We start from the raw sequence: 23,728 nt of genomic DNA, 5'->3' as shown, positions 1-23,728 counted from the left end.
TAACAGAAGGATAAGGTTCTAAATGCAAAAGTTGTTCTTAAGGTCTCTCAGAAAATAAACCAAGGCCAGGCCATGAGAGTAAGCGTCATCATGGTCTCTAAAGTTTAAAATAATTTCCTATACACATTTTGAAGAGCAGATAGTCTAAACAAGCCTTGCTTTTTTTTTTCTTTTTTCTAACGTGTAAGTCTTAATGGGTAAGATATCAGTGTCTTCTTGACACTAAACTAATACATTCTTTGGAGGACTCTAGCACTAGCAAATACACCCGCTCTCTCTGAAGGGATGGCAGAGACTTTACTGTATCCTTTCTGATGCTGGCTCCTGAATGCCAGAATTGTTTTGCCTTCATGTAAACACCACCATTAACAGGAGTAGAATCAGAAGTTTCTCTGATATTTGTACAGTCTGATTCTATATATAGTCATCTAAATCATGACAATTGGTTCCTACCATTGTGGGGAAATTGTGTGTTACAGTTTGTGAAAGAATATTCTCTTCTCTCTGATACATGAAATTGGAGGAAATTGGCCAGAGATACTTTTCTTAAAAATAAAGGTATTCTTACCCTGTAGAGAGAGATGATGAACATCTCTAGCTCCCATTAGGTGCAGGAGGATTTACAAATGTACAGTGCTTTTCACAGTTGTTTTCTAGACAAAAACATATATAACCCTGGGTGACTGACCTTCCTTAGAGCTGCTTTACTGTATGGTCACTCTGACTTGAAGTGCTTGCTCTTAAACCGGCTCTGCCATAACCACACAGCCGAGCTCTTCTAAGCACACAACAGTATCAGCCTATGAAATTACCTTTGCGTATCTGCAGTCAGAGTTGCCGTTCAGGAATTTTTCTTTCTAAGCATTCCACAGATGGCTGGCAATCACTAGCTTTGCCAACTCACAGCATCAGTCCAAAAAAGACCCTTCTCTCTGATCAGTTACGTTTTATTCATAAAATGCAGAAACCTTTGAAGTTAATGATCTACGGATTGTAAGTAGCAAAACTGATTAATCTACGGTGCACTTAGTTTAGTACAGTGAGAAAAAAAACTGGATTTTTTTCTTTTTTCAACTCTTGCTACTAAGAGCATCTTTGGTTACAACCGGAACTCCACAATTGTTACAGAAACATAAAACCACCACTCAGATAAAATGCATAACACATAATAACCTACCGAGGCGCACACTGTGGCATTTGGTCCATCACTTTCAGATTCTTGGCAGAGATTTCAACCCTTGGCCCCTAAGGAAACAGAGAATTTATGGTACTGACAGTATCAATAAAGCATCTGATCCTTAGGGGAAAATATTATAATGGGAGTATGGTTTCTATTTGAGAATCCATTAACTACTTTTAGAAGATTTGGAATCCATTGGGTGGATACATTAGTCATCTGTGTTTACTTAAAAGATGGAATTAGTCCCAAAGCACTTTACAAGTGCTGCTGTCTAGCACTAGGGAATTTCTACCATTTAACACTGTGATTGAAACTTGGGGGTTTTCTATGTCCAGAAATCGTCTTAAATATACTGGATAGTCTCTGCTTTCTAGCCATGAAGGCACACACTTTAAATAATGTACACCGAGGCATATATTTTAGTGGCTGTAATGGCTGTACATGCAAAAGTTAATTTGTTCCTGTCAAATATATGTGTAGCTATTTAGACATTAATAGAAGTTTGGCTGTATGGGTTTGTAGTGCACAAAATACAGTGCCACATCGACATAAACTGATGTTTGTACAATGATGTTACTGGCATGAAAATGGTGGCATGCAACAGACACACATACAAAGCCTTACTTGCTTCCGCATGATGTCTGTAGCTTGCATGATACACTTGGGCAGAAGTCCGTGACTTCGAGCCAGTATGGCTGCTTGCTCCAGGGACACACTCAATGTACTTCTGAATGTGGGAATAAGAGATGTTAAATCACAGATCATATTTTAAAATGTATAAATAGGTACGTACAGGACACTTACCTGTTAAGCATGACTTCTGTTAGCTAGTGTTCTTATATTTACTTTTTTAGGTTTTTTACTTACAAAACTAGGAAATTACCTCAGTCCTGCATTTCCAGTGTCATTATACCTAGATACTGCAATTGTTTGAGTCTCCAGCATTTTTACTACAAGGCTATGTTTCACTGCTCTTCGGCATTGATTCACGTGAAATTATTCACAAATGAATCTTTTTCTTTACTCAATGGTTTTGAGACAATGGAAGGACAGTGGTGTGTTTAGAATCACTGCTTGCACACACCAAGATTCTAAAGTTATTTTTGAGCAACTTTCTACATTTTCAGTGTGGTACTGAAGAAAACGTTGACTGAAAGTTACATGCAATGAGAGCACTCGGTCAGTTGCATTGGTTGATGCACTGAAACATAAAACGGTTTGTGGGTCAATACTAATTATTAACAAAAGTATTAAAAGTCACAACCTACCCTAAAATAAAGATGGCAGTAGATTTATGTTCTTACTATATTCCCTTATGATCTACCTTTATACTGCTTTGAACAGAATCAAATATATTGCTCCAATCTCTAGAAAGGACAGAAGTTCTCATCACACCAGCAACACATAGGTTTCTTAAACCTCACCTCTGCATCCCAGTGCCGCACATAGTAATCTGACAGGCTCCAAGGCGATAACAGAGCTCAGAGGATATAGGTAGCAGGCCAGCTCCTGATGTGCTACTGCTAGAATATCCTGACTGGGTTGGTTTTGTATTAATGAAAGACTTCATCAGCCTGCAAAGCTCATCCATTGCATTAATGGGGCGAATAAGCTAAACAAAGAAAAAAAAAAAGCATACTTACACTTTCAGTTATAAAGACATTTACAACTCTTTATCCTACTCTAAGCACAATAATCTACACAAGAGTAACTGCCTCAGAGTAACAGCTATTTAGAATATATATATCAAATTTGGAAGTGGAAAAATACCAACAATTACTTAGGCTTGGGGCAATTTTTGGCAATTACCGCAAATCACAAAGATTGTTTACAATGTATATTACAATTGCAAAGACAGCGTCTGATTTTGTCTTCCCTGCAGTAGCATGTAATGCCGTACACGCACGTATTCACATATGTCACCTGCCCCAGTCAGACAGACTGCCTTTACATGAGATGCTGGGCAACACTATTTTCCGGTTGTTTTCTTCTATAATTGTGAGTAAAGCATAAATTGCAAATTGAACGTTTGTTCATGTTCATGCATGTGTGGTAGAAGAAGATGAATTCATTCTGTCTAACATCAGTGCCTAATTTAGCAGGAGCAGTCAGGGTGATACGGAGTCTTATTAGTGCTTAAGTTAAGGGATTTGTGTCTACCCCGGTTCTGCACATTTTCTTCTAAAGAAAAGAACTGTAGTCAAGCTTCAGAGAAATTCAGATCACTTCTTTAGGGCAGTGAGTATTTTTTAAATGATGGTTGGGTTTGCACAGGTCTGCCATATGGGTATCCCACGACTGGGATTTTAGAGACCAACTCACGTAGAAATAAACACAATAGCAATACCTGGTCAATCTTCACTGCAGTAGCATTGGAATCAGTGGGCAAGTTTGATCTCTCTAGGTAAAATGTCCTGCAAAAAGGCCAGCAAGGACTACATTAGTTGGTGTGTCTCATTCCAAGCACATATATGTATACCATCTTGTATAAAACCTCTGAGAAGGCTATGCTAGAAATCTTATACTTCAAGATCCGCTTTCTTATTGAATGAAGCATTTTGACTGCAGTAATTTACAGAGTCTGTACTAAAACATTCCAAATCCTCTTTTTAATGTAATTTTAGCTCTGCACAAAATTCTGAAGTCAAATTAGATGGAAATTTCATCCTGTACAGTGCACTACTTTAGAACGAGCTTAACTGTGGAAAGAAATTAACAGGTTTCCTACAGGATAAGGATATCCAAAAATCATATTTGTACAAGAAACCATCAGGAACAGGATCTGTTTTTCATTAAATTTTAAGGTCCTTAGCAAGGAGCGCTCTTTTCAATGTCTTTTAAGGCAAAGGAGAAGCATGAAATACCTGAGTTTACGGTAGTATTGCTGCACTTTTTCAAGTGAAACACCATTAATTTGCTGCGGAAGTTCTTCTACAGATGATCCAGCCGGTTGTGGTTGCCCCTCCATACTCTCCAGAGCTGAAGAAGAAAACATTTTACTAAACCTATGTTATTGGTTTTCTTTTTATTCATTTATTTATTTATGTCTATATCATCTCACTGCTCAGCAAATGACTGTTGGATCATGTCAAAGCTGATTCTGTTACTGCATAAATTTAATGCATTTCCCAGTATGGGCATATAGTGGTAGTATCCTAAAGGTGAGCTTCACAGAAAGCAGTTGTAACAGTAATTACTCCTCGTTAATATCCCCTTGAAGGAAATCTCCTGTACTGTATTTTGGTGGGAATATTTGCTTATCAAGTCAATTTGCAGCCCAGATGATTCTGTCATGTTGTATGCTTTTAAAAACACTTGTCTCTAGTGTTTCTGGGAACACCTCGTGATATGATACTAGATCAGATTGTCCATGTAGTCCAACATAATGTTTCTATGGCCTGGATCTTTACAGGAAGGAATAAGAAAGCCCCAAACAAGCATATCTTGTTCTCATGACTGTGTCTTATTCTAAAATCTAGCACTCCCCAGGTCCTCCTAGAATAGAAACATCTGCTTCTTAAATATGCCTGTAGTTCTCAGCTGTATTAATGTTAACAGCTTCATGGTCATTCTTTCTTTTGAATCTTTCAACATCATCAGTTAGCTTATTTTTCTCAAGAAAGCTTTTTATAGACACCTTTTGTAAAGAGCACCGTGTGCAGTTTCAAGCTTCCCCCATTCTGAAACCGCGAAGGCAGTTTGGAGAAGTAGTAGCTGTCAAGATAAAAGATAACTTTCAAGGCCTGACGACTTCCTTCAATGTGATAGAAGACATGAGTATCTGGAGAAATAAAGATAAAACACTTGTTGCTTTACCACAGCAGGAGAAACGTGAAACCATTGCTATCTGAGTTTGTTAGATTATCTAATGACATTTCACATCTCCACCATTAGATGAATAAGGGAGAGCCTTTACTCTTTACATGCAGGCTCTGAAATATCATACTTAAAAAGATACACAGTTAGCATGACCTAGCATGATGTTTGATGCTAATACAATAAACATGTTTAATAATTCAAATCCCATCTTGTCTTATGGCATGTCATAGTCAGTAAACATGGACAGAGATCTGGCAGGGTGGGACACAGGACCCAGAAATGCTGGGAAGGGACAGTCCTTCTACCTTAGGAAGTGTGCTGAATTACAAACATCTGTCAGGAGCAGCTCATCACCTGTCATATCTCCCTATGTGCGAAATCACACAGGTAAGGTACGCTGGCATAGACTGTAGTTACAAATCACAGAACATGCCACCAGCATCCCACAATGTCAGTCCTGCTTTTTATGCTGTATGTTTGCAGCAGAAGCTGAGGGGATAGAACAGCGCTTCAGAGAAGCTGCTCAGTACTCTCCAGGTCAGACATGGTCTGTTAGATTTATAATTATGGAGGATATTAACCTATAAAACAAACAAGAACAAAAGAGCTTCAAAGAAACAGAGAATACTCACTTGCTACAAGACTTTCATCCAGCTGCTTGAAATAGAAGGCAACTTTGTCCAGTTCAGTCAGAGTGACCTGGATGTCTTCCAGCATGGTACATTCCTCCTTCTGTACAGCAAAGAAACAGATATAAGTAAGTTATAATCTGCCTGAAAGAGATCAATGGCAGGAAGGTATAGTTGTTATGGGCATGCTTTGGTTCAGGAGCCCTAGAGCAGAACCTGGAGCCTTCCATTAACTCCATCCCAGGCAGGTAATTACTAATGGCTCTTTAACTTTGTGATACAAGCTTAGCTACCCTTTGCTTAGATGTCATTTTATGTAATTCACAGACAGTAGAGAGGATTAAGGACTGAATAAATTTGAAGGGATCTCTTTCTCCAAACTTTATACCTACAAACATTTACTGTGAAATAAATGTTCATACATTCCACACAATGTAAAGAAATAGTTACATACACATATAGTTTGGATTGTATTTAAAAAGCCCACACTCAACCTACAATGTTTACAGTGACAAAAAAAGTAATTTCTCTATAGTGCCAGAGCTACGTGTCTTTTTTATATTCCTTTTTTAACATTTTTGCAGTTACAGTAGCTTATCCATTGTAGCTGTGACTTATCTGTTCATTACGTGCAGATGAACTATGCAAGCCCAGCTTCTCTCCTCCTTGGACATGGTGCTTCAAACACCAGCACCATGGAAGCAAGAGAGAGACTGCACTCTATCTAGAAAAGTGACCAGTGTATGAACAAAAGCCTAGATTTTCACATTGCCCGAACTCTTTAAATACTCAGAACTTTGTCGCCTATTTGTTGAAGTGTATGTTTTCACCGGAAGATGGCAGGCCACACATGCGTCACCAACAACTGAGTTGTAAAACCTCGCTAGATGCAGCAGCATCATTCCAAATACGAAGGCAGGCAGATTTCTATAGTCTTCTAGTGTGACAGTGGGTCCAGTATTTGTGAGGAGATGCAAATGATGAGATATGCAGTACGGCTGTCAGTGGGAATCTCCAGAGCTTGAGGTGTCTAAATGTCTAAACATGCTGCTAGAACAAAGGGCTCTGGCTGTGCTGGGAGTGGCAGAGAAGCATACGGGCAAGTGTGAGCAGACCCAAGGGTGCCACAACTCTTCATCTTACCACAGTGGGGGAGAGAAGAGATTGGTAGTTTAGTAAGACACCAGTGGCTGCTATCTGTTCCAGCCATTTTCTGCTGGCATCTCTGCTGCTCTCTTCGTATTCCCCATTGTTGTTGTATCGATAGTTGAGAGCAGCCACTAACTGCTCTGAAAAGGTGCAAACAGCAGCCACAAGAGACTGACAGAAGATGGAATCACGTCTCAGCTGTAGCTCAGTATCTGCCAAAGAAGAGGAGAGAAACACACAGAAGTCATGAGTATACTTGTCTTTAATCTCACTGCCAAAGAGTCAGTTTGCATGTGTGTGTGCGCACACATGACATTTGGCTTCTGCTGTAGCTTTGCGCAGACTTAACAGATAACCTCTTCTTCCTGTCTGACCTGAGTGTACAGATAGCGTAGCTGGGGTACATGCATGTTTGGAAGTTTTCTAGTCCACCTAACTGTTTATTACTGCCTCTGCCACCTGCAACTCATTCTTCTGACTGGGAAGAGCTGTAACTCCTCAATGCCATATCTGGATTGATTCTCTTCTTTTTATGTTTACAGAAGCAAGAGAACTCTTGAAAGAAGCTCTCTGCCATTACATCTCTCCTGGGCTATTAGAGATTCATCTTCTCCCATCCATCTGTATTTTGTGGGCTTCCCATATGCTTAATGCATTAACTGGGCCTGCCCATACGGTACCAATTGGTTTATGTTTCCTGGGAGAATTTCCCCTGTGTTAACTTTGCTTCCAGTCTGCCTGCCAGGCAGCCACATGCTGGTCAAGTCAACCTTGACACACTTAAGGGGATTGCAGGCCAAAGAGGCACATGAATAAGTGAAGAGCTACTTCCCAGGCACCCAGGATTTCTCCAGCGGGCACTGCAGTACAGCAGTCTCTCATTGTCAAGGCAGTGCTCCCCAGAGAAAGAAGCTGAAGATACCACCCAGAGGCTTTGAAGATCTAGATTATTTTTATAAAGCGCTGAACACAATAGACCAACTAATACACTCCAGGCCCTGGGCCATATTCTCAGCTTAAGGGCAACCAATCCTTCCAGCAGTACACCTCTGTACTGCTGGAAGTAAAGCAGAGAGAGCTCAGGAGTGCCTTTGAGGCAAGGGAGTCCCTGGTGCCATAAGGCTGCCATAGCCAGTTCAGTGCCATCTGCTCCTCTGTTCTTTCCAGAGGATGTTCATGGAAATGCTGCAGGAGATAGGGCACAGGCAGAGACTTAGGGAGTCATCATATCTGCTACCAGTAAAACAGCCTTTATGGACACGACTGATGCCACAGGTTGGGTTGGACAGACTCATGGACCAGCCCTGGCTGGAGCAGAGAGGTGACTTAGAGCCATGCAAATCTCTCATCTTCATTCTCTCAAGACTTGAGAATCAAACCTGGCACAGTGAAATAACAACAGCCTATTCCAGTTATTTATTGCCTCATTTTCAAACAGAAGTACACCAAGTAGGTGTTTCAATCACAAAAAGACTGCACATTCACTCCTGGGAAAGGCTGTCCCTTGATGTGTGAGCACAATGTTTTGTGCATGGTGACACACTAATGATGTCCACAGCATATTTAGGTGCTGCCTGTGCAGTTAGGCTCTTAGTCTGCTCCTGGCTATAATTTCAGTACACACAATCCTAACTCCTAACACGCCTGCTCTGTTTGGAAAGATGACAGAGTCCACGGTCTTACAGAAAGTTTTGCAATCGGTCTCATTTTTGCTGCATGTTCTCACCACAGCAGGAAACAGTAAAGGCCATCTGGGAAAGAGGATTGTACAAAGGAAAAAATGAAGACAGTAAAAAGAAAAACAGCACTTGTGAAACACCAGCGACCAGCCAGGTAACACTGACAGCCTACAATGAATTGAAATAATGTAAACTGAAGAACAGATGTCAGATGCATGGAAAAGTTGCCCTAGATGCAACGCATGAGAAATGTTAGCATAAAATGCCAGGGAGAAACCTAAATGCTAAAAACATTAGGAAAAACATAACATTCTGGTGTATGCACATGCATGCTCATAAAACCATAAGTGTTAGGGACTTCTGTATGTATGATGTTGTTTTGCAACAAATCAAAACCCCTTACCTGTGCATTTTAACAAGGCCAAAAGCAGCTGATTCTTCCCATCTAAAACAGTGAAGAAAAGGAATGCTCTCATCAACATGATACCAAGGTAGATTTGATGGCATTTGGTTAACAGTCTCCTCATTTCCCACAGTCCCTGGCCCCTACATGGCCATTTCTATTTACTCTAGTAGCCCTTACTCACACAGATGTGTTAATGACTGAAAAAGAAACAAGGTGTAAGTCAAAGAATTTTACAGGCTAAATGCTCTGTTAATTACCATGAAACAAATTGCACATGCAGATGAATCCCTAAGGAGGTGAATTCTGTCCAGTGCTCTGCACTGGACTGTAAACATCAGATTCATCTCCTGTTCTAGTCCAACCAGACTGCAACGGTTTCTCATGTTGTAGTATCTGATCAACATTCATTTTATTTTGGAATAAACTAAGCATCTCTCTCTTCATTTTCTAAAAGGGTTAAAAGAAGCACAGGGAAATAGATCAGTCTGATATCATTCTGTCTGAATGGGCTGATGAAGTAATATAAGGGAAAGTTCTTTGGAATTGCTGCTCAGGTGACATTTTACCATACACCACTGGGAGTCTGCAAACAATAACCTGTTTTACCTGTTCTTCTCTGGAGCCCAATACAGCCTTATTACAAATTGAGATAAAATGATAAAATGAACTGCTAGGCTTGATTAGATCAAGACCTTTTCTCCCTGAAGCCGATAATAAACTTTTCCTTATTTACAGACCTTCCACGTGTTTTTGTATGATTTCAACAAGGCTCTTGATGCGCAATGGAAGGTTCCATGGATCTTCTTGAATGCTGGCTTGAATGTTATTCCGGCACCTAACTGTGGTTTCTTCCTTCTGTTTAAATTCTAGAAAAAATTAAGGAAACAAGACATAGCTGAGAGTGGCTTATGAGTTATAATGTGTTTACAGATGAAAGCAGAGATACAGTATGAATCACAACAACTGTGAATGAAAAAGGTTCTTAAATAGATCTAATACAGGAGGAAAAAAAGACTATTCCTAAGATCTCATGATCAGCAGGCTCCTAGCATTGGTTTCAGGATTGCAGACTAAAAGTTAAGTACGTGGGTGACGCGGACAGTGAAGGGAGCTCAGTGCTACTCACAAAGCACAGAATTCCCTTCTGTTTTCTCTGCCTTTAATAATGTGCAGGCAGCTGTATCAGGTAGATTGAGAGTCTCTGGCTGTGCAGAATCAGATCAACTTTTTGGCTGCAGCTGTGACATCCTGTAATACTGATGAGAAGTTATGAAATATTCTGCTTTCTTTCACCTGATGGAAGCTAATTATTTAATTACAGGGTAGAAGATTTATTCTCTATGACTTAGCTATGTAGCTAAGCCAAATATCCCATTGTTGGTGATAAAATGCATAAGCAGACAGAAACACAGAAAAACCGTGCCAAATAAATGCTCGTGAACAGAAACGGGATAGCATTCAAATGTACATCCATCACTGAAAGGTGTCTATGATAGCTATTAACTGACACTTTGGTCTGGGATTCCAGCTGAATGTAAGCAGGGCTTGTCTGTTCCTTAGTGTGATAAACGTGGGATCATCAGTTACCTTCAGTTAACTAAAAGACTCTCTCAGTGTAATTAATCTAGTTTTAATAAATGGGACTCTGTTTAAGCAAAATAAAACAAAGGAAGTGAACACAGGGTGTCTGTTATTTCTTCATTCAAACAGCGCACAGAAAGACTATCAGATATTCTATGTAAATGTGAATGTGTTTGTAGAGATGAGTTCACGTAACAGAACTTCATAGGAGTTATTTCTGGAGTCAGGAAAAAAAAAAGCAGAAGCAGCTCTCTTCTAGAGTTTGCCACTGTAACTTAAAAATAGAGCTTGCCAAAGGTTGGAGCGGGGGGGCATGACTACAGCACCTGAAGCATAGTAGGAATAGTAGGAAACATTTCAGATTTCAAGTGGGAAAGGAAATGCAGCAAATGTTCAGAAAATAAAGTCCTGTGTATTTCAGTGAGAGAAGAAACCACATCCTGGGCCTCAAAACCATTAAGACCAAAGTCTCATTATGCTCCCTGAGGAAAAAGAAAACACGGTATCATTTCTTTGCTCTCTGTGGGAATCAGTTTTCGAAATAAGTATCACGTAAGGATGAGTTTACTCTGGCAATTATCCATCTGAAGAAAAGCAGAGTAAGTCATTAGGCAAACTCAGGCAGAACATTTTGGTGCCTACAGTGGTCAGCCCCTCATCAGCTTATCAGAGTGCTCATTTACCTTATATCTGACCTATCTACCTTCTACCTTTTGAGATATGTATCTGTGTTCAAATCAAAGGACAGATTTGGAGACTTGTGAAAGAGCTGTGAGGATTCAGCAGCATAGAACAGAAAAGTATTGTGTGTTTCATAAGGAATTCATGTGAAAATGACTTTTTAAGGATGACCACTTTTAAAATTTCAGTGGTCAGACAGTACCTGCCATTAATATATGGGTAGACTGCATAGTTAAGTAACTCTGTGTGGCCATATAGCATACGTGCATTCATGTTAAGCTCCTAAGTCCTAGCAAATCACATTATTAAATACAATCAAGCTTTTTCTTTACCTTGCAAACTGTGGTCCATTGGAAAGTGCTTGGTTTCTTCAAAGGCCTTAGTTATTACTGGTCCTTTTAGAAGTGCATTGATTGCATCAACCTACAATTGGAATGTTTTCGATCAGTGTCAGTAAGACTTGCAGAAGAAAATCTGAACAGAACTCTTGCAGGAAAACGCAAAAGCCATGCTACTTGTATTTTGGAATGATTTCTTGTTGACAAGTAGCATTAAGACTTTCTAACCATGAACTGGCCTCAAGAGCCTCACATTGAACACAGCGTTTTGCACAACGATGATCTACATGCTGATGAGATAAAAACACAAAACAATTCTCTGGTGCTATACATCTATAAAGACATCTGTTGGCTAAACTTGGGAGGACTCTCCTGGGAGCTGTAAATGTGGTCCGTTTAGATCATACCAGGTATTAGAATTCTGTTTATCTTTTTTTTTTCCATGAAAGCTTTTTTCCCCCCTCAGTCTAATGCCTGAGATACGGCAGGTCAACCTTGCTTAAATCACTTGAGGCAACTTGAATGTTGACAAAATTGATTCCTGAAATTGTCCTATAATATTCTTGCTTATACTGTTATCAAAATTTTGATAGTTTGCCTTCTCTCAAAATATGATTTCACTAAACAATTTGATACTTCCAATTTCTTGTATTGACACAGATCAAAATTGATTTTGAAAGCAATTCTGTGTAATAGTAATGCTTTACATACCTGGTTAAAAAGATGTTCCAGACAGCCATGAAGTTTGTCTTGTTTGTCTAAAGGGATCCTCATATCATTGGGAAGCTCATCTCCTAACGAAGGAAAGATGAAAAGCTTATAACTGTCTTACCAACATAATCTGTGATGAGGCCACAGATGACACAAGCACATCTTCGCACAGGGGCGGGTGAAAAATGATTGCTGCCTTATCTCTAATTCATAGATCACAACACCCATGATTTTTCATATAATGCAAATGTCCGATAACTAAGGAAGCTTATCCCTGCCTAATACCTCTTCCATATTCCAAATTTACTGTGGTTCATTAGAAAAAGAATAAATCTGTCTGTTCTTGTGATCACTTTTGAAGAAACCACATTTGCGACTTAAACAAATTGCTTATAATCACGAAGGACTTATCATCTCTACTAGGGGGTCTGGTATGAGAAATATGCATGTAACCTATGCTTGTACTCACCGGATCCCATCTCATCACTGCCCAAGTAAGAGCTATTACTCCGTACGCTGGTGTATGACAACACTGAGTCCCGGTTACTGTTACATTCACTAGAAAGAAAAGCAAAGAAGGCAACTGAAAAAAAGCTGTCTTTACACCCCGTCTCCGATATACTATCATTCTGTTTTTATTAACACTGCAATCCCCAAAACTTATTCTGTTACACATATACAAAAGAAAAAGTAATGACATGCAGAACAACCATTAAGAAAGGCCTCTGGGGCTGGCACTGTAAGAGGATGTCTTTTTCCTTTTGTAGTGACCCCTTAGAGCTTAATATATTGCCTGGATCCTATAAATAATGAAAATGGACTTCCCACCACAGACGTCATTGGGGTCACATCATTAAACATGCTCAATGGGCATCGAGTAGTGGAGAAAAGTACGAGACTGAATCTCCACTAAATTCAACATTTGTTACCAATTCTCAAGTTATTAACAACATCCAACTTGAGCGTACAGTGAAGCTGAAGTAGCAGTGATATTGGAGACGGGAGAGGAAATTTAAGGAATCTATACCATTGGAGAATCAGGCACTGCAGATCCTAAAATTATCTCAGGAAGCAGAGGAGTCACTACAGTTGGCTTCACACCAATGTTGGCTCATGCACACATGGAAAATTCTTGTATTAATCTCCTCTGTTTGAAGTTCAGTTTACACCAACCATAACTTAATAAAAGTAATCAAAAGGCTATGGATCTCAGTCTGTCCCCCTCCAATTAAGTGACACAGTGTTTCTAATGGTACAAGCCCAAACAAAGCCTACAAATTTCTCCATATTGTCTCTTCCTCTGTTTTTATTTTAAACTGAGATGAGAGGAAAATAGATTAGCAATTGAAAGAACCCTAACTGGGATTCTTGCCTGTCCTTTGTTAAACCTATCATCAAAGAAATCTACTTTCTCTGAAGAAGTTGAATACTTATGGCAACTACTCTGCAGTACAAACTGTTACGAAATTTGACTTATACCTCCAAATGATTCCGGAGAAAGAAATATGGCTAATGCAAACAAGATATTTTATTATCTGCAATTTGCTTATTTTTGTAGCTCCTCAGTAGTTTTTCAGATCAAAGCCCATCAAAATACATTTTATTCCCCCTTGTGGAACTATTATCTGTAATATATGCTCTGCCTCTGTCTAATAAAGATAAGACAGAATAATCTTTCTCACATTATGTGTAAAATTTCAGAACAAGTGACAGACCCACAGAGACTGGTTTGGATGTCACTTTGTTACCCAGAATAGATTAGCCTCAATTATAGAAACCATTTAAACTAAAGTGTTCATAAATGGGATTCCTATTAACAACAAAAGAAATATAGCACATTTCACTATAAAAATTTCAGAGCACATGTGCAGATCTAAATCTGGCACAATAAATAGATGCCACAGATCTCAGCGTTGCAAGTGCTGGTTCTGTTTCTTTACTGACTTCGTATCTGCTGTGCATTGAGTTGTTCAATATTCAACTGGAAAAGATCCTGAGCAACCAATCTTGCTGGACCTGTTCTGAGCAAGAGATTGGACCATGTGGGCTCCACAGTCCTTTTCCAATGTGAATTGTTCCGATTCTGTCATTTCTGCAGTCCTGCATAAATGTAACATATTACTACTTGTACTAGTACAAAACAAACAGCAAGTGAAGACTCAGGCCTGTAGTGTTGAAGTTTCAAAGACACATCATTCAGGTCACCCTAATCCTCTCAACTCACTGTAAAGTGTCTTTACTCCTTCGTATAGGCAAAGTCCTATGGTCTTACTATAAATGTAAAAATGGCCTATTAAGGATGTAAAATTGCAATGGTCAGACATGACTGCGACTTGTTATTGCATTTCTTATGAAGCTGAATTTCCAAATGCTTCCTCCCAAGAAAGACAGGTTTGGAGAGTGTGAGATCTCCTGTGGTAGCAAATATTCCTGGAGAAGCAGCAGTCAATTATGTCCCAAAAACAAGATTTTGAGACACCTGAATAAACATTTGCATTTGTGGTTTCAAAGGCCCATTAAAAATAAAAAAACTCAACGTCCATTTCTGTTTCTCAGTGTCTTCTTTCGGGAAAATTGTTTGCAGAACTGAATGGAAACATCCCATTACAATAGCAGCTATTATAAGGCCAAGCAGTCTGCAAACTCTGCTGAGCTTCTGTAGTTTCCAGCTGTACAATATATAAAGGGAAAGTCACACTAGACCTATTTATTTCATTTTACTCCACTTTCTTGAAGCATTGGTATTTTGGCATTGTTATGAGGAAAGGTTTTTTGCCGTGTATGTCCCCATGGTAATAAATTTAATGAAATAACTGTAGCTAGAGAATACTTTACTAAGTGAATACAGAATAATTGACTGACTGGAAAACAACCTGCTTGTTGAATTCATACCAGGATTAGAACTTCAAAATGTTGCATTAGTAAGGTAAAAGTGGCACAATCTTTGGGCTAACCTGTAGGAGTCTCTGAAACTCATTGTATCATGTCCAGAGTCTTCCTGGTCCTCCTCAGAAACTTTGAAACAGACCTTCTTGATTCCACCATGCTCAGCTTTGTCAGGATCACTCTCTTCCGTTCCCAGGGAAGGTGGAGATGTCTCCTCAGTAGATGGTGGCTCACAGGCACCACCTTCTGTAGGTTCTGTTATGGTGGACAAAAGTCTGCAAAAGTAAAACATACAGCTCTCAGGGACTGGTGGGAAGTCTCACAAATGAGCTGCAATGACTAAGGCTGTAATTCAGCTATGTGAAATCAAAAGCAGCCTTGCCAGCATTTTACATAGACTACAACTATGTAAAATTGCAAACTCTGAAAGGGATTAATTGAAATCCATGAATCTAAAAGGTCCTGTTTCCACAGGTACCCTACCTCCATAATGTACAGCTTAAACACTGTAACCATGGTGGCCTGAAAGGGCTGTTTTTACTTCGCCGAAGTCTTTGCTTTCTCCATCCAAGGCACTGGGTTTCTCCTCTGGGGTAGTGCCTCAGCTCGCTGGCTCTACACAGTGGCTACCACCCTTTCTTAAGTATGTTTAAGCCAAGGTTCCACATGCTTTATGGTCAGTTGAAGTTTTGGTGCACGATGGCCTGTTCTTTTTTGTTACTGGGATTCCTGGAAGTGGCCATGAGCAGCTCAGGGCAGCTTATGGCCTTCTCCCACACAGATCACCCCTGCAGCCCCTGCTACCAAAACCCTGCCAGTTATGCACAATACACATACTACTCAAATCCTTCATTACTTATTCAATGACCCATGATGAGAAAGAGAAAAAGACTAAAAGAGGAAAGGAAAGCACAGGTGCCATAAAGAAAGCTGCCTGAAACGACAAGTTTTGCTGAAGTCTGCCTTATGACAGACAAAATCTCAAGGGTAGGGACTCTCTATAGAATTCCAAAACTGCTGCTGGCACCATTTAGATCCTTGTATTGGAATATATAGTAAGCAAATCAGTGGACTGTTGAATTCAGGTAGACTTTTAGGAGCAAAGGACAATAATACACACACTGGTGAATCTGCACAGGAGTAGGTTTGACACAACCAGCAAGGAGCTGTAATGCAAGTGCATGTGTGAATAGGTGAGTAAAAGATTCTGACAGTTGGGGCCGATAGGCACAGTGTGTTTTCTGAGGTTAATGCCTCCATTTTATCAGAATTGTTCTCTGCAGTGCATGCAGGATTCTTTACTCACTTATTTATCTGGATGACATACTGCTTCATTTCCTTCACTGCAACGTCAAGTTTGTTAAAAAGGTGTAAGTATGAGTCCTGTATCTCCCGATCTTCCTGTTTGAGCAGAAAACTGAGTCCCCTTTCTTCCTGAATTGTTCCTCCGTTCTGCTGGGCAAAGCTACCATCAAGATCGCCATCTTCTGGGGTCAGGCATCTCCAGGATGGTGCAGCCATAGTGGTGATGCAATGTTGAGTATATGAGACTGGATTTAAGGTACCTACTAAACATTGAAGTGTCTAGTTAGTATGGCTCTCGTGACTTTCCCCACTCCATCCCAATAATGATAGTTTAGGATAGGTGGAATTTTAACAGAAAACAATAAAATTTCACAGAATTATTTTATATAATTACATTCTATGACAAAAACATTCTTTAAAAAAAAAACAAGAGAGAAGTGGTTTTTTTTCCTGGTATGCCAACTAGATGTTTTGAATTTACTGCAGTCCAGAAACAGGTTAAATAATGGAAGTAAAGACAACAACTGTCCACACATATATTCATATACACAACATGGATAGTATCTAAAAGCATTTGTTGAAATGTTAATGAATTCAGGTTCTCAGGAGTTGGTCTGTGTTATTATTCCAGTTTTACAAACATTTACACACACACATGCATATATAGAAAAAAAGAAATAGGATTATGTCCTTACAGACAGTAAATAAAATTCCTTTTAATTTAAAAATGCTGACAGTTCTGGTACAGTACTCTGCTAACCACCTTAGCTTGCATTAAAAATATTATGGAATTTTAATATCTTGAAGCGAGCAGGGCTGCTTTATTGACCTCATTTTGAATAGTCAACGCCATTCTTCAGAAGATTGGTTAGTCTACACTCCCCTGTGTCTCTTCCAAACATTTCTGCACTCTGACTTTCACAAGACAATGATTCTGAAGCATATTAGGTGAGATCATGATGAAGAAATGTTGGAACTCAAATAATCAGGTTGTAGGAGAAATGCTATGTAACAGCTATTCATTAGAAAATGGATCCCCTCGACAGAGTAGAGACTTTCAGCTCCAATGCATGGAATTTATTTAGTAATCACAAAAGAAAACAGCACTGCAATCTGATTGACTCATGTTTTCCCCCTGAACGTAGCCTCTCTTCACAGCACTAGCACTGCAATTAGTCCTCATTCACTTTTCTTTTAGTCAGTAAGTCACCTCTACTAAGTGCAAACAATACTCAGGACACTTAATTATCATGAGATGACCACACTGCTTAGCTAGTAAAAACATTTGACCTGAAGCCTCCCTATGATTAAAGGCATTACTATTTTACAACACAAGAAGGCTGTCATTTTACTATAAAATTTTAAGGAGAATAAAAGGGTACCGGCAAGACTGTGTTTCTTTGTAACTTATTTTGACCTTGCTGAGCAGTGGAAAGACACAACTTTTCATGCAGATAAAATCAGTACGACTCAAAAGTTAATGATCACCTTGTTCTGGATCAAGACCAATAATAGAGGGTTTCCGTCCAATGCGAATGCTGAACGACCTCCCTGCTGAGGTAGTGCTTTTGGGGTATGATACCTCCATGAGGTTAACATGGCAGTTGGTGGGGCAGAAATCCATGCTGTTGAGGGAATGTGGTTCCATGATGGCTTGTTTAAAGGCTGGGCTTACCTTTGTTTTCAATTCATCTGCAAACTGGGAGATAACAAAGAAAGCATGTGCTACTTTACTTGCAAAAAATTATCATAGAATCATAGGACGATTTAGATCGGAAAAGACTTATGATGCAATACAGACAATCCTTTTCTCTTCCTGCCTCCTATTCCAGAATCATATGATTTCTGCTGCAGCTGGAATAACACATTAAAAAAAAGCTCATAAAACAACAAATGAAACCAATTAGATATACCTTCTAAGACTCTGTTTTCAAACAGCTCAGGTAACTGCACAAAAAAGCACACATAGTTTGTTTGCACTACAATACACTGCACTTATGTTCATGTTAAATCAGACACTGATCATTCTGTTGTCATATTTATTCACTGATATGGTGGAAATGATCCTGCAATAATATGTTCTAAGCCACAGCTCTGACAAGCTGAAAGGAGTGATTTACAGATAAGGTCCTTTTTCCTCAAACTTGCAATTTCAATAACTTGCAGAGCTGTTTTCATGCCTCTAAGGATAGCTACCTCTAAACCAGTTTGGATTCATTAATAAAGAATACTAAGACTTAACCGATAACTAGTAGTGTTGTACCTCTTGGTAGTTTGTAAGCCTTCTGCTAATGCTTTCCAGCTTAGTGTCACAGATTTGCCGGAATTCATACTGGGGCATGGTGGCCACAGCACTGCTTAGGGATATAAGTCTTTTGCAATTCCTTACGAAGTGATTGTCCTCAGCAGCAAAGGCTTCTAAAATCTAAACAAAAAGACAGGATGTCAATGATACGAAACTTGACACAGAGGGGAAATACAGTTTTCTTCCACTGAATAAGAGGTAAAGCCCCCATGTTGTCAAGGCTAAATAAAGCTGCCTTCAGAATAAGTTGCCTTTATTACCGCCTGGGAATTACTATCATGTCTAATACCCAGAGTCATAAAACATTCCTCAAAAATTTTTAGAAAAACTGAAATGGATCAAAATATCCACTGCGCACTGTCAAAAGTTACCTGCTCTGGTGTAGTTTCATGGGACATAACAATAATGTTACTGGGATGTGACAGAAACATTTACTATTGGCTCATTATTGTCACAGATGACAAAAATACTAAGTGCACTGCTGCTTTCCACTAGCAGCAGCTCTACTTGCCTCCTTTAGTGACCCATCCAGCCTATCAGATGGTAAAAAGCTGCTTGATTTTCTTCCAAGGTAAAGCAAATTCTTGCCTGAAAGGATTCATCTTTGGTACCAGCAAAGAGTATGTTACCAGACAGATAAAAACAAGAACCCACAACTGAGGGTCCCCTCACTCCACCTCAACAGCTAAAATCCTGCAAGCACTTGCTGACTTGCTTATACCAACCATATTATAACTTGGTGCATTCTAATGAAAAATACTCCAGGCAGGGTTGAGAGAACCATGTGCCACCTCATCTGAAGAGCCAAGCCAAGCCACCAGAGAAATGCCTGCCTGTTCTGTTTAAAAATGAAGCTGGCCGTGTATGTTTTTCGGTACCTTTGCAGTGAGATTGAAGCAACCTTTTGGTTCCACAATTTTCTCCAGAACAAAGGATTTGATTCCTGCACTGCTGACATATTCGTACACAACCCCATGCTCCAGGTGGGTGTTATCCACAGTCAGGCTAATGAGAGGTGTATCTTCACCAATGATCAGTGGAGAGCTGATGGTCTGTGGTGTCTGGGCTGGAACCAAAATAAGTCATTAGAGGTGTTTGGCACCACACATGTATACAGGAATGCACAGGGAGGAGAAACCTGTTGAGAGGTGTTATTAAATGCAAAGACACAAAGACACAGCCTTTCGCTCAAGGAGTCTCTGAACCACATACTGCTAGAGGCCAGGAGAATACTCGAAGACATTTGCTGTTGGCCACTACTGGAGGCAATGATAGAGGTTTAGACAATCCACATGCTCCAATCCACATGCTCACGTTCTTCCATGTGTGCATGCACACATCCATGCACAGGACACTACTTTTAGTTCTGTTCAGCATTCAGACACCCAGACCCCAGCAGAAGGGAAGGGAATTATGTTAATCTCAGTCTTGTTTGTCTTCACCCTCTGGAAGACTGCCACTTTTCTGTCCAATTTTGGGAAATGCTCCCAATACATTTTCTGTGCAGCTATAAGACTGAGATGGCAGGACAGAGGTGAGGTGAGGAGGTAACATTTTTTTACACACAGCAATGCTATTGTCACCAGAGAACAGATTTAAATTATAGTTGGATTGAGATTTGCCAGAGAATTGCTCACGTGCCTCTACCAAGGCACCGCTCCAGCTGTTCCACCACGGAGCCACACTGTTTGACCATTAGATAACCAGGCTCATCAGACCTTAGATGGGATCCACATCTGTCCCTGGAGAAGTTGCCAATGGCATTCAGAGAGTCCAGGCTCAGTCCTTTGGATTGAATCTGACTTCCATATTCTCCCTTAAAATCTACTTTTCCGAATATACTCTCAACATGAAGGTAAAGCAGCATTTTTTATGAGTTACACTTTTCTAATTTGGAGGAAATACACCCACAGCTTTTGCTGACACAGTGGTAACATGCTGTGCAAACACACTCCAGATCCGAGTAATTTAAAAATCTTAATTATTAATCTCAAATCACAGAAAACATAGATTATTCTAGATGGAGTTCCTTGCAGACCTTCCCTCTCCAGCCGCTATTGCCCATGAATTACTGGTTTGCAGGGGCTACCAAATGATTCTGAAAATGCTAAGCCTTTTCATTCCAGAAACTCTCTTGTAAACATCAGAAAGTCACAGGGATATGACTTCTGTGTGTACCTCAGTTTTTTCTTCTTCTAAATAACCTGCAGCATAAGAGTACTTCCTCTGGTAGGCCTCATCCTATTATAAAGCTTTATTAAGACAAGAGACATTCTACAATAATAATTACACTTTATATTTCTACTGCAGTTTTCCTTCCCGAAGCCCCTAAATCTTCCCTAGGTTTCCCTCTCCCATGAGAATCTTTACCTGATTCCTGCTGGCTATTTTGAAGGGGATCCAATTCAGCACCTCCTTCCAGTGAAGAGTCTTCTTTGCTGGAGCCAGGATGACTGCCATTCAGATATGCAGTGGATGCTGCTTGCTGAACTCTGTCCTCCTCAGCATCTTCGTGTGTTCTGTACACCCACTGGTACAACCCCTTTCAAGAAATACAGGCTTCAGCTATGACCTCAGTAAAAATGCCCTATCTCTGTATTGTTTGGACTACAAAAGGTGAATCTAGCTATCAAGTTTATATCTTTCTAAGTTGGCTGAAGTATCAACAGTCCCCCAGATTTCCTCTGAACTTCAGAGAATGTAAAATCTAGATCAATATCTGGGTGAACTTCTAGTTTTATCTGTAGTTAATAATACTGTGTGCAGTGTATGAATTGGCATACATATTATTTGTAGATGTTTTGCACCTATAGGCAACTGTAATTGGCTCCCTCAGTTATACTAGGACCTTGGCATGAGAGTAAGTCAGTCAAAAGAGACATGTAGAAGTGTTTTTTCTGAATAGTTAGTGAGCATAAAAGCATAGAAGGGAAGGACAGAAGAAGGGCAGGAATTAATGTACTTCCTTTGAGGTTTTCTATTCATACCAGTGCTTCCTGTTGTCTGGCCCTGTAGGCTGTAAAGTGCTCCAGAACTTCCATATAATTTCCATGTGTTGCATTATTCCCATTAACTTTCAAAATACACTGCCCTGGATGAAGGCCTACAGCAGCAGCCTCAGAACCTGAAAAATCAACAGGAGAGGAGTTAGACAGTAAAGTCATCTGACTATGGAAGAGAAAATTGGAAAGTTCACAAAGGGTTTCTAGTTAAGAAGAGTAAGAAGAAAAAGCTAGTTGAATGCTGTCATGCTTTTGCTACTAAGTATTTTGAGAGCTTTGTCGTATAAGGAAAACATCATGCATCTATCCTTCATATTTTCAGTAGTGCTGGGAAAAACAGACACCTCCTAGATCTAAATGCATTCATGCTAGAAATTCAAATTCCTGTGGGACATCATTTGGGATTCTTATACGGCTCTTCTAGCTTTATGATGACATTAGCTGAGGTCTTGCTTAAATGTAAACAGTTATATTTATTTCAGCTTGTTGCACTTGAAAGATACAGAGCCCTTGCATGTTATGCAATTTGCCATGGTCTAAGAAAAAGACTGTGATGTACTTAAAACTAGAGTAAGTCTAGAGTGCAGTAACCAATTTCAGTGGATGTACTCCAGATTCACGTGAACAAGACTCAGACCCAAATCCAGCTCCTAGAAATCTACAGTTAAGGTGTTTAACTTTTTTAAGGCACCATCATTTAAAATTCATACAGTTTTATTCCAAGTGCAATTTGTCTTCTGCTAGCCAAACCCTGAAAAAGGAGAAACTTTCTAGCTGGCCCTTTGTTTGCACTCTTCAGACTGTTAAAAAGTGGTTATAGGTGCTGTTATGAAAGAGTTTAATAAATGTGTCTCCCTGAGAACACTGTTGCATTCGGGTGTTGCCTGTTGTCTGTATACTAATTGCACATATTTGGATAAATGTATTTGTTCTGAAAGAACAAAACGGTACATGTCTGAAAGGTCGTATTTTCTGCATCTGCTGAAAATAAAGGTGGGAGCTGTGCTTCATTTGCAGCTCAGTTCACATTTCAGTTACAGAAATAGTAAATATCTCTGTCAAAGCGTGTTTCCTCCTTTTAAAAAAAGGCAAGGAAAGCAGTTTGCCTCTATCTTATATTGGTAATTTATAGTAGTATAAGCCAATGTAAAGGGAGTAGTCTTCAAGTCTTATATCATACTTTGTGATGTCCATTAAGAAACATGATGTGCCTACCAACCTGTAGCACATTCACAACTGCAGTGATCCAAACTGTGGCTGACCACTGGCAAAAATACTGAGGAAGCAACAGACAGCATTACACCTCAACTTTTTCTCAGACACCTCAGTTTTAAATTTATATTCCCTGTGTCCAAAAAGCTGTATCTTAGTAATCTTAGAAGACAAACGCTTAGGATCACTATGCAAGAGCTCAAGTGACAATGCTTTCTCAAAAGTCTTTCCACAGTACTGTGGATTGCAGTATCACCAAGTTTATTCTACTGTAGAATTAAGTTATTCCTTGATTTGTGTTGATGGTATTAGTGATCCAACACTCAGTTCATAATAATGATACTATTTTCTTACAATGCGTTTAGGTTATAAGCACTATGAGGCAGGAACTATCTCATTGTTCTATGGTTTTATATATGACTGTGATCCTTCTCTATGACAGGGGTTCCTAGTCAATATGGTTATTAAAATAAGTTGTCAGAACTTGCCTAGAACAAGTTTGACAATGAAACCTGGATTTTTCTTGATAGAGATATGTATAGACACATACACTTTATATATTCATGTATATATATTTAGCTGTGCTCCAAGCTTAACTGTACCACAGCCTTTCCACTTACCTCTTCCTACTGCATGAACATATGGTGGTGCTGCTCCCCGTATCTGAAAGCAAAGTGCTTCAGGACAATCTGGGATTTTAATAATCCTGCAGGTAAATCAAGGGGAAGAGAAAGCAGCATTTTAAGTTAGGCTGCCAGAGTTCTGGGCAGTTCTAAGCATCTTTCCCTGGCATTCACAACCGTGTTTTGGATTAAAGAAAGCACCCACATAGTTTACAAAAAAAT

General features: G+C 39.6%; 1 protein-coding gene across 1 annotated transcript in view; it reads right to left on the bottom strand.

Annotated features, from left to right (window-relative positions):
* Positions 1-23,728, bottom strand: part of PREX1 (phosphatidylinositol-3,4,5-trisphosphate dependent Rac exchange factor 1) — a gene marked incomplete at its 3' end in the record, with an annotated part of 164,612 nt that overhangs the window by 1,032 nt on the left and 139,852 nt on the right. Inside the window, exons 19-39 of the mRNA XM_082007383.1 lie at positions 23,504-23,589; positions 21,657-21,793; positions 21,040-21,211; positions 19,548-19,735; positions 18,628-18,789; positions 17,853-18,063; positions 16,366-16,627; positions 15,128-15,334; positions 12,643-12,731; positions 12,174-12,256; positions 11,457-11,547; positions 9,600-9,728; positions 8,860-8,901; positions 6,772-6,989; positions 5,632-5,731; positions 4,818-4,961; positions 4,045-4,159; positions 3,528-3,594; positions 2,605-2,792; positions 1,805-1,907; positions 1,178-1,245 (exon numbers count right to left, since the gene is read on the bottom strand). Coding sequence (XP_081863509.1) covers positions 1,178-1,245; positions 1,805-1,907; positions 2,605-2,792; positions 3,528-3,594; positions 4,045-4,159; positions 4,818-4,961; positions 5,632-5,731; positions 6,772-6,989; positions 8,860-8,901; positions 9,600-9,728; positions 11,457-11,547; positions 12,174-12,256; positions 12,643-12,731; positions 15,128-15,334; positions 16,366-16,627; positions 17,853-18,063; positions 18,628-18,789; positions 19,548-19,735; positions 21,040-21,211; positions 21,657-21,793; positions 23,504-23,589 — 2,862 coding nt within the window. The remainder of the gene's footprint in view (positions 1-1,177; positions 1,246-1,804; positions 1,908-2,604; positions 2,793-3,527; positions 3,595-4,044; positions 4,160-4,817; positions 4,962-5,631; positions 5,732-6,771; positions 6,990-8,859; positions 8,902-9,599; positions 9,729-11,456; positions 11,548-12,173; positions 12,257-12,642; positions 12,732-15,127; positions 15,335-16,365; positions 16,628-17,852; positions 18,064-18,627; positions 18,790-19,547; positions 19,736-21,039; positions 21,212-21,656; positions 21,794-23,503; positions 23,590-23,728) is intronic.

The sequence above is a fragment of the Phaethon aethereus genome, assembly GCF_964289735.1.
Source record: "Phaethon aethereus genome assembly, chromosome: 16".
In the NCBI taxonomy this organism is placed as follows: domain Eukaryota; kingdom Metazoa; phylum Chordata; class Aves; order Phaethontiformes; family Phaethontidae; genus Phaethon; species Phaethon aethereus.
This window is presented reverse-complemented; position numbering and strand designations above follow the sequence as displayed.